Source organism: Octodon degus, unplaced genomic scaffold, assembly GCF_000260255.1.
Source record: "Octodon degus isolate 3935 unplaced genomic scaffold, OctDeg1.0 scaffold00191, whole genome shotgun sequence".
Classification (NCBI taxonomy): domain Eukaryota; kingdom Metazoa; phylum Chordata; class Mammalia; order Rodentia; family Octodontidae; genus Octodon; species Octodon degus.
The window spans coordinates 3,826,942-3,838,862 of NW_004524767.1; the positions used below are offsets into that span (position 1 = coordinate 3,826,942).

The 11,921-nt window shown below is 37.1% G+C and overlaps 1 protein-coding gene across 1 annotated transcript in view; it reads left to right on the forward strand.

Annotated features, from left to right (window-relative positions):
• The window catches only part of Epha5 (EPH receptor A5), a 330,177-nt gene that overhangs the window by 296,775 nt on the left and 21,481 nt on the right, over positions 1–11,921 (forward strand). The window contains exons 10-12 of the mRNA XM_023704186.1: positions 486–553; positions 1,846–1,971; positions 2,412–2,597. Coding sequence (XP_023559954.1) covers positions 486–553; positions 1,846–1,971; positions 2,412–2,597 — 380 coding nt within the window. The remainder of the gene's footprint in view (positions 1–485; positions 554–1,845; positions 1,972–2,411; positions 2,598–11,921) is intronic.

Consider the following 11,921-nt stretch of genomic DNA (forward strand, 5'->3'; position numbering starts at 1 on the left):
AAAGAAAGTTTGGAGAAGTATAGAAGTGGTGCCAGTTGTGGTGAATTCCACAGAGATCTGGGTAGAGTGGAGTGAAAGCCAGACTCCAAGCTGGAAAAATGTTCAGGAAGGATGCAGGAGTCAGAGACCACGAAAGCAGAGGCATAAGCTGGGCAGCTCAACCTGAGAGACACCGTGACCTCGACTTGGGAGTCAGGAGGGAAGAGAGAAAGGCTACAGAGAAAGGTCTATGTATCTCTTCTGGGGAAGAGAACTTCAAAAGTTGTTTTGGAAGGCTTCTGACTCGGTGAAATCTAGACAAGAGTCTTCGCTGAAAGTGAGGATTAGTGGCCTTTCATTCAGGGGGAGGATCAGTGGTTTTTCTTATTAGCAGCATGAAAGTCAGCTCAGGGTTGCAGCAATTTCACTTGTGTTTCTGCATCTGGGCTTGGTGCGATCGGGTCACCACTTTCAGAGGTGGCTAATTGTGACTTGCTTTGTTCCAGGCGCTGTGGCTACAGCAAAGCAAAGCAGGACCCCGAAGAGGAAAAGATGCATTTTCATAATGGGCACAGTAAGCAAACTGTACAAAAGAAAAAGAAACAAACAAAAAGAGGAGGCTTCATTGTTGTTTTCAGGCTAGAGTATTTATAATAACTTACAAAAATATTATTGTTACTTGTTTTCAGGGTAGAGGATTTATTATAACTGCCAAAAATATTGTGTTACAAAGCAAGTGTCTGTTAACACATTCTTCCAAAGCCTGTGGGTGTAGACATTGGTGATTGGCTGTGGCAAAGCCCCATGTTTCCTTCAGTTCTTTAAAAATATTTTCATTATAGTCATTTAAATAAAAACCTTTCCTCAATACAAAAGCTATTATATTCCAAATCCAATTTCCATGCTTATTCTAATTCCTAGCATCATAGAGAGTAGAAATCTTTCATTAAAATCACACAGCCAGGTTAAACGCGTAAAATTTCTGTTTCTTCTTCTAGCATATAATGGGAATTTCCCTCAAAGGATCCTGTGGCAGCAGCCTTTGTTCAAATGACTTAAAAAGGACTACATTTTTAAGACATGCATAAACTCAGGTCTTAATAATCATGAGCTTAAAATTGGTTTCAATGAGTCCTAATTATGGTATTTTAGTATGTCCATTTTCTCATAGAGTACAAAGTATGTTGATTTGCCAAATAAATTAATTTCTTTTGTTTTTGCCAACCTGCCATGACCATGGTATGCTGAAAAGCATAGATGCTATCTTCTTGTCCCTGCATTAATATGGCTTATTGTCAAAAAGCACTATCAGGATGATATTTGTGGTTTTCAAAGTGAAAAACCAAGGCTCAGGGAACATAAAAGTCTCTTTGAAAGTTGTACAGTAACAGAAACAGTGTGAGAAGTAGATCTCTCTTGTTCTTTTGACTTCTAACCAGTCTAACTGCACCGTACCACTAATATTTTAAATGTCTTGTGAAGACTTGACATTAATAATCTGTGTTGATATTTAAGTCAAGCAGATGGTACACCAGCAAATAAACCACTGGCATTTCATTGTCCTTATTCATAAGTAAAATGTTCTCCAAGTCTCTTAGGGACCAACTTTGTGAATATTATCATTAAAAGATATATTTATTTATATGTCATCAAACACATTTCTTGTGTGTGCCAGTCATCCAGGTGTTTTAAATTGTGAAAGTGATCTAATTGTACAAATGGTTCTCCTAACTCAGGAGACCACCTGTCCTTGCAGCTTGGCTGTTTCTAGGAATTAGAGATGTAAACCAGACTAGCATGTTAATTAAGTTTATAATTTTGTTTGTCCACCATAACTTGAATTTCAATTCCTACTTATTTTTATAGTTAAACTGCCTGGAGTAAGAACCTATATTGATCCACATACCTATGAAGACCCCAACCAAGCTGTCCATGAATTTGCCAAGGAGATTGAAGCAGCCTGTATCACCATCGAAAGAGTTATTGGAGCAGGTAGAACAGTGTGTTTAGCCTTGACCTTCAACTCATTGGAAGTACAGAATCTAATATGTCTAATCCTATGCTATTTAATTTATTTATTTATTTTTATTTACTTATTTTTTTCATGGAACCAGGGATTGAACTCAGACCCTCGTGCTTGCCAGGGAAGCACTTACTCTACTGAGCTATCTCCCAGGCCCCCTCTAATCCTACTTTAATGCCAAATGTTTCTTAATATTTCATAGTTGGCTTACTTCCTAAGTGAGATGTGATTGATCATATTTTCCTGTAACCTTCTGGATGGGTTGATCTTAAGATTGATGGTGAAGCTTTGATCCCTTTTTACCTTTTTTATCTCTAAGGCTTAATACCCCACAAGTGCATTACAACACTATTAGCATAACAGCTTCTGGTGAGTTCATGGCTCTCTCTCCCCCTGTCTGTCTCGCAAGGTGAATTTGGTGAAGTTTGTAGTGGGCGTTTGAAACTTCCAGGGAAGAGAGAACTACCTGTGGCTATCAAGACCCTGAAAGTAGGCTACACTGAAAAGCAACGCAGGGACTTCCTAGGAGAAGCAAGCATCATGGGACAGTTCGACCATCCCAACATCATCCACTTAGAAGGTGTTGTGACTAAAAGTAAGTGTCTGTCTACATCATGAGGACTTTTTAAAATAATTTTTATTGTTATTTCATTATTTGATCTTACTATGAGTTCAATGCCAGAATATAAAGATTGTTTTAAGTGCAGGGAAAGTATCAACTTTTTTTTCTACTTGCTTTTCTACTTCTTATACTAGTGAAATAATGACTTTAAGGGCTGGTGAGATAGTTCAGTGGACTCAGCTCCTGCTTAGGCAAGCTCATGTTTTCAGAAATACAAGCACAGTTGCTGTTTTCTTTAGCACTCCTTATCAAAAATCAACAGTAACATAAACGATCTGTTAAAAATCATTTTCTAGGGCTTGCCAGATAGCTCAGCAGAGTAAAGCACCTGCTTAGGCAAGATTAGGCAAGTACAGGGACCACGGTTTGATCCCCGGCACCACATGCTGTGCCAGCCTCACTGCTAGGGTGGGCTGAGCCATCACAGAGTTTGGGCGTGGTGGTGCATCTCTATAATCCCAGCACTGGGGAGGATAAAAAAGGAGGATCATTATGGATCCAAGCTACGTAGTGAAACCCTGTACCAAATACATTAAACAATATTAAAAAAGAAAGATAATGACTTCAAAATTAAGGGATAGAAGTTTAACATTTCATAAGATTTCTGTAACCATATGTGCCCTGCCACCTTTTAAGGAATTCAGTAGCCAGATGACTTATTTTATTCATTTTTACTTAAAATATTTTAATGTCTTAGGGAAGACAGCTGCCTCAGAAGCTGGCAGAGATCCTTGAGACTGAATTCTGTTGTTGCTGTTAAGTCTAGTTTTCACTCAGGATATCTAGAATTATAAATCTCTTTTAAAATTTCCAATGCCCTGTAAAATTGGCTGTGTAGTCGATGCCTTCCAATGATGCATTCTGAGCTGTCCTCCAGTCATATAATAAAGAATTTGCTTTTTTAGTCCAATTATTATTTTTTCATTCCTTGTATTTTTATTTATTTCTTCCCTTTCAACATAACTTCCTCAACTTCATTCCAAGCTTTTGTTTGCTTCTAGTTTCTATTAATTATGTTTTGAAATATATTTGTCAAAATATGTGTACATGCTCTATGCACTTAATAATGTTCTCACTGTAATCTGGATATGTTTAATGTACATTTATTCCATTTGACTTAAATATGGACAACAAAATAACTTTTTTTCGGTAAAAAGGGGAAGCATAACAGAACACTTACCTCGTCTATAAGGATTCCCAACTCTCAATTCATGTGTAGTGGGTTACAAATAGGAATCGGATTCCTGTCATATCTTAAGAATTTACCACAGTAGAAAGTTCCCTGTGAGTGAGTGATTGAAATTTTGGGGCCAGCAAAACAGCTCATCAGACTAAGCACCTGCTTAGGCAAGTGCAGGGATTAGGGTTTGATCCCTGGTACCACATGCCATGTCGGCCCTGCCCCTGGGTGCACTGAACTGGCCAACAAGTCCTGATGTCATGGCACATGCCTATAATCCCAGCCGTGGGGAGGTTGAAAACAGAAGAATCACTAGGGGTCCACACTACACAGTGAGACCCTGTACCAAATAGAAGAAAAAAAAATTGAATCAGTCTACTTTAATGAGAAATTGTTGTTTTCTGTGTTTCAAGAATATGCACAACTCCTGTTAAGATGCTTCTAGCCCAGTGTAGTAAAGGAACAAAATAACCTGTAATAACATCAGAACACAGAGATGTTCCCTCCTCAAGTTGAACACATGCCCATATTCTTCTCATCATGATAACTCATAGAGGACATTGCTGGAGTGAAAAGGGTATTCTGATGAGTTAGTAGGAAAAAAATGTTTCTAAACAAAGGTGGGAAACAAAAAAAAATAGTAGGCAGAAGACAAAATTATAATTTTTAAAAGAAACAAAAAATATTGTACAACACTTATGTCCTGATATAAAGGTGTGGTAGTATTCAAAGAAGATATAATGTGAAAAATATGGTCACAGGTACAGTAAGATAAAATGCGGAGTGAAGTTTGACTGCATTTCGTTTCTGTAGAAGCGCTTCCAAGGGGATCCACAGTCATGGGCAGTGACTGGCCCTGAAAGCTGGGAGCAACTACTGTATACTCACCAGCTTAGGAGACTACAAACTGAACCAGGAGTCTGAGACGAGACTAATAAATGATGAAATTCCTTCTCTGAAAAAGATAAAAGAAAAAGAAAAAAATGAAGAACATTTCCTAAGAATCTCATCATGTAATATACAAGCAACTGCAGTACTTAGTAATAAGTGTGAGCAAAGTTTTTAAAAACTTTATGCCTTCATGTCTTCCTTTACCTGGCTTCTAAATTTAACTTGCTAAAAATAAACTCTCACTATGCCTTCTTGCTACCCAGAGTAAATGAATGCTCTGCAGGCAGCTGGTCTACCTTCTGGAACGAGTTGAGATATGGTATTTTCAGCGGTGTCTGATCATCGTTACTCTCACAGAAGCCCATATCATGTACTGATTAAAAACAGGAACTATGGTCTAGTGATTCTACTTTAAGTTTGGTTCTGCTCTAAGCTCCTATGAGATTTGGCAAGACTTAAACATCCTCAATTGTAATTGTCTTATCATTTTGTTATTGTAGAGATAGTATGAATTAACACAGGTAAAATTTACAACAGGAATTGAACAGGGTAAGTGGTGACAACTATATAATTATATTTCAAATTAACTCTTTGTATGCTAAGACTTCCTCTATATTATTTTTTCCTCGATATTATTTTTAATGTCACTACTCTACCTTCTAGTTGTATGCCCATGTTGCTTCTTTCTCTGCAATGTACACTCTCATATTCATGACCTTCTCTTGTTAGCTCCTTAAAATCTTTTCACATTGTATCTACCCCAGGAGACAGTTGCTTCCCACCTTGCCTGGAAGTCGTCTTTCATTCTCAAGTGCTCTGCCTACACTGTATGAGAATATTTGAGAACCTATCATGTTCTTTCTTTTGGTTAAAAGGTCTTATTCAAATCAAAAGTCTTAATTTTGTAATCATCTGCATATATGTTTCAGCTCTCTGGCTAAATGATGCATGTCCTTTGAAGAGCTAGATAATGTCCTAAATATTTATGTAAATATGTTGTATCAAAATCTATGCCAGTCTGTGGGTAGCTTAATAACTATATTGAGCCTCAATATCAGACAAAAAGGAAAAGAAAACATCTACTATAAAGAATACTCATAGAAATTAAATTCAAATTTGTGTGTAGATGTATATGAATAAAATTGCACATAGTTATATTAGAGAATAAGTGTATATTTTAGTTGATTTCACTGAATGTATCACATAAAAGTAAACAGTATCCAAATATAGAACTAACATAGATCTCCAGCAAGAGTAGACTCTTGCTACTTTGCAGGTCTTGTTTTCTAGTCTCAATATTGACTGGGCTAACGCAGCAGAACTTGTATCGGGCATTTAAAACCTTTTTTTTTTTGTTTTCAGAAGCTAGTATTAATATAAAAAGATCTTATGTAGAATCTGAATTCTACTTTAAAAAGCTGCTGGTTTTGGAAAGCTATTTTTCAGTTTCCAATACTCTATTCAAGTATTCTGTTTGATATTGGTACCCACCATAAGGTTACACTTATAAGGTGAGCAAATTTTAAATATTTAAAATATGTCTGTGTTTTTAACTTTGTTGCCTGCATGAATTCATACCAGACCATCCCTTTTTAAATATATCTCTTGATGATAACTTAGGAAATCTTCAACTTATTTTTAATTTACCATGTCACAACTTACTTTATTTGTGTCCTTAATTTCATGCTCTCTGATCTGATGCTAATTTATTCAGCAATTATTCTCAACCTGCAGCACACAGATAATGAGACCTAAGTGCAACCGAATCTCGTGATTTTTCTGATTGAAGCTGAGTTGGGGGGACTGAAGTGTCGCCCCTCTGATACGAGTTCTGTTGGGCTAGCCCAGTCAGTATTCAGACTATAAAACAAGACCTGCAAAGTAGTGGCAAGAGTCTGTAAATGGAGATCTATGTTAGTTCTATATTTGGATACTGTTTACTTTTATGTGATACATTCACTGAAATCAACTAAAATATACACTTATTCTCTAAGATAACTATGTGCAATTTTATTTGTCACTCAGAGCCTTGGTCTTTCTGTAACTGCCTTCCATACGCGACACTTGTGCCCTACGCAGACTCCTTCTTTGGCTTATGATGAGAGAGGAACCCTCATAAATAGATGCACAGATATATTCTCAATAAGTTTCTTGACAAATAATGTAAAACTCCCACAAGTCCTGGGGCAATTAACACTCATTTGCAGTGCAAGACACGTTAGTGAAGTGTACACAGTGCCAACTTTTTACTATTTAATGAGATTCAGAAAAAAATAAAAGGAAAAAATTAATAATTTCCCTATCACAGTGTACTTAGTTCTTTAAATTTCTTTTTCCACCAGTGGAAAATTAACAAACTGACTAAAGAAATGTTTCTACTGAGTTTATAATTATAGCTTTAGAATTTCTTAATTTAGAATCATGTACAAATGAGCTTATTTCTATTATAAAATTAATACATTTAAATAAATTAAAAGGAGTCTCTGTCCAAGGTGACTACACATTTAATGAAAACTGATTATTATATATCCAGAAAAGTTTGACTTGCTATGCATTTGTAATTATCTTTCAAATATATTATTTTATTATCTTCCAAGTTCCCCCCCCACACAGGATCCTATTGTATCTTAACTAGGACCACTCCAGTAGTCTTTAGTCTCCTCACTGTGTACTTTCTGAGTTTAGTTTCCAGTCAACATATTCTTTCATTTAAAATTTACAAAATGCTGGCCTGTCATGTTTAATAACAAGCAAAAAGCAAACCCCCAAAACAAAAACAAAACCCTGACCTAAGTACATATCCTTTGATAGCTAGCCTGATGTACTGTCATTCGGACACATTTCCACACATCATTATTTCCTTTCAGAGAGCTCTGCTTAGTTCTTGCACTGTCCTTCTCAGATACTTTATTCAGCTCTGGCGCATCCTCTCTACTTTCAAATTCCCCTTTGGGCTTCTTGCACGCAATCTTTCTCATGACCTGAGCACCTTTATCTTCAGTTTCTCTTCAAGCTTGAATATCTGCATGGTAGAGAGCGCACACTCCATAATGTGGACTAGCAAGAGTAAAAGAAAGCCTTCCAGGTCTGTGTTGCAGTGTAAGCTTCAGAGTGCAAACTTCAAAGGGCAAAAGAACTTGCTTTGCTCAATTGATTGATTCTAGATCAGGACCCAGCATCCCTTGAAACTTCACATGTTTGTTCAGTGAATGAACTTTCAACCAAAGTAGTCTTAATGATGGCCGCAACATTTCTCTGCATGTTGTCATGTTGTGCATGCACACCTACACATGTTTTACCACCTTTAACAAAGTAAGCTCCTCAAAACCAATATAGGCATTTAAACTCTTTCATGTCTACCATGTGGCAGAGCAGGTTAGCTAAATTTTTAAGAGACATGAATAAAATTAAATGAGTGAATGACTACATTACAGTTAAACATTTAAACGAGCTATAATAACATCTTTCTATTTTAATATTTAAAACTATAAATCCATGGACATCTAAGGAAGAATAAGAATTCACTGGGAAGATACTACCCTAGTATTTTCTCTCAGAATCCTGTATATTTAAGCAATTCTGTACTCATCAGCTTTGGCATGAGAATTGAGTACACTGTTTTTCAGTGAGTTATGATGCTTCTAAATGAAATGTCCCTTGATAGTCCTAAAAGGTATCATGTATTTACTAGTGAACTCGTGGTTTCAGAAAAACAGACAGTATAAATGCAAATAAAATAAGGACAAATTTGACTGCAGTTCTTATGATGTGACCTTGTCTAATGTTTCTCAAAATTGAATGTCCCTCTGGTAGTATTGCTAGACTGCAAAACTTCAAATGGTTCCAACCGGGGATCTTTATATGCCCCTGCCTCTGTACGTGTCAGAGTCCTACCCTGAAAAGCAAGTGCTAGATCAGTGATCATCATATTTGCCTTAGTTAACCATAAGATACCATATGAAAAAGACCGCACCACTAGGAGGAGCATATAACCTCATTTTCTAGGGATTTGTTAGCATCAAACAATGATACAGTAAGAAAACAAATTCATTTTTTAAAATTATAAGAAAAACACATATCAAGAGATCTATCCTCTTAACTTTTTTTAAAAAAAAGTATACAGTGTAGTATTGCAAAAGTCTAGCACATTTTAAGACATCTCTATAAACTTTTCATCTTTCATATCTGCATCTTTATATTCATTGAACAGCAACCAGAATTTTCTTGTTCACTCAGCCTGTAACAATGACCTTTGTTCTCACTACTTCCATGGGTTTAATTGCTTCAAATACTCGTAAGAATGAAATCTAAAATCATTTCACAGAAAACTTGTTTGGAGTGACTTTAGAGTAGCTTGTGAAGACCATTTATAAGAATAGAATGAACTGAACTACATTTGTCCTCAATTGTTAATAATTTAATATGATGCAGATAGACATTACAAAATCTGTTTTAACAAAAAAGGGAATATTTCTGATGTATTAAAACAAAATGTACAACTTAATTATTTTCAAGTTATACATATCACATATGAGTGAAAGCATAGCATTGTATTCTGTTCAGCATTTCCTATGTCTTATTTTATAAACTTAGTAATATTAAAACTTCCTGAGCCCTACTTTCTTTCTCAGAAAGTGTACATTGTTATATTATGTTATAGGAATTAAATTAAATAGAACATCCTATAAATGTAAACTTTCAATAAATCACTAAACAAGTTTTTTTCTGTTTATTAGTAATAAATGGTGGATTCCACAAATAATGTGTTTCTACTTCACAGATCCTGGCCTCTCTGCAAACAATACAAAGTAATGTGAAAACCACTCTGTGATTAAAATCATGTTTTGACATGCTTTATGAGCTCCTCTTATATGGATTTTTGATAACACACTTTCAAAATTATTGGCAGATCTAGTCTTTGTCTGTACTTCAAGCCGGATAATAGAAAGTGATTTATACAGTTTTATTGAATTAACCAGGGTTGGAGTAAGCTACATTAATTATTGCCAATGTCATTCTTGCAGGCTAGCAGGAACTGAGACAAAACATCAGCCAAACTAAATGTAATTAGCATTAAAATGGCTCAAGCATGTGAAATAATGGGATGGGTTCTAAAGTGGCTTATTGTTGTCAACTAAAAAGAGACCCTACTTGTTTGCAAATGTTTGTTTTGTTTTTTCCTCATCATCTAAAGCAAGGATTGTTATGTTTCCATCCTATTTCCCAACTAACATTTTGATTTCTGACATTACAACCTACACTGCCATAAACAATTAATCTGACTTTTTAGAGTAGCTGATGTTAGCTACAAAAGAAAGAGCCTCACAGGATGAGTACCAGGTGCCTATCGCCTTAAAAAATGACCACTTTTTCTTTGCAAATCTGAATTATTCAGTGGTACCAAGTTTTCTGATCAGTGCGTTCTCTTCATGGTATAGATTCTGTCTTCTAAATTCGGTGAATTTGAGGTTGGATTGGGTACACAAACTTAGCTGAGCAAGAGAGACTTTTACATAGGGATTTTTGCACAATCCTGCCCGTCAGTCCTGAAGTGAGCTGCGGCAACTATGGTTGCCCTCTGAAACTTTCACTGCCAACGATTCAACCAAATTCAGAAAAAAAAAATCTGAGGAAAAGTCATTTCAGTAGTGGACATGTGCAAACTTCCCCCTAACTCAATTATTCCCTAAACAGTACGACAGAACCACAATTTACGTGGAGTTTGGGTTTCAGCTATTTTAAGCAATCTACCTGTGCCATAAACCACGTGGAGAGTGGATGTTCTTGACTCTGTGGACATGACACAGCTTCACCAAAGGGCCCCAGCATCTGAAGATTGGGGTGTCAGCTGGAGTCCTGAAGCCAGTCCTCCAGGCATTCTGAGGAGCCACTGTGTTTACTACTGACCCGCAACTGGAGGAGGAGTCTCAAATATGAGACGGTAGGCAGAAGGCATCCTAGGACAAGAGAGAAGAAACTACAAGCGCTGTGAGTAGGTGTGTAGAAAAGCCTGCAAACATAAGGGACATGCAGTACAGCAGGACCTGACAGACAGGTGACTGTCTCACTTCCAGGGACAGGGCCTGCCTCATAGGAGAAGAGCTGAAGAGCTGAGAAGACCACGGAAGATAATCAGATAAAGTTTAAATTTTCCCAATCCTTTTTCAGTGGTTTTCTATGAAAGGCTAGGCAGAGAAAGGATGAAATAGGCCTGTGGTGGAAGGGGAGGGGGCTGTCTTAGGAACAACGTGGCCTTCGGGGTAGGTCAGCTTTTATGTTCAGCCAGTAAATGTTGTAGGTGTGTAGCTGTGCATTTATTGGAGTGGTTCTGTTCAGTTTGGTGAAAAGCTAAGGAGGTGGCCATGTCAGGGTCCTCCATTCTGTCAGTGCCATGCCTCCTCCTCGATGCAGAGGCCTGCAGCCTCCACATCTGGGCATACAACAGATGAGTATCGCAGTGCCAGCATGAGCCACATGGGGCCAAAGGTTTTTCAGTCACCCTGGAAGGTGTGCAATCATTTTTGGTTCTTAGGAACAAAGGACTTTAGATAAACCTACAAATCTGAAATAGGCTTAATTTGGACATACGCTCTGTTTACAAACATAGGTTACAGATTCACTTGAGAAAAAAAAAATCATCTTTAGCATTTTCTCCTATCACTCTGGGAGAGTCACTTGAAAATACAATTTAAATCATTTATTTTGTTTCTTCCTCCTATGGTATCACATTTCAGTCTCGTTTGAAAAATCAATACCCTTCATGCCAACTGGGCACAGTGGTGCACCCCTGTGATCCAGCTCTTGGGAGGATGAGGTAGGAGGACCTGGCAAGTTAGAGGCCGGCCTCTACGATATACCGAGGCCAGTCACAAGGAAAAGTCTTCACTTCACCTCATTTCCTGTCATTTCCTGAAAAGGAAAATATTCCAAGGCTCTGAGTGCATTTGAGTTCTGTGAGTTCCCCCAGGGTGAGATGCTTTTCCTGTTAGCCTGGCATCCCTCCCTACCCAACTGCACCACGTGGGAGTTCTCCTGGAGCAGTCTCCACAAATGTGTCCACTGAATTACTTCAGGCCAGCTCTGTGTAAATTTTGGTAACTTCAGAAAGGACAAAGGAAATGTACCTGACTCTGTAATATTCCATTAAAATAATATTAGTTTTAAACTATTTTAAAACATTATCTGTGTGAAATTAGAGTCCCCCATCTTAATTTCCTAATGAGTGG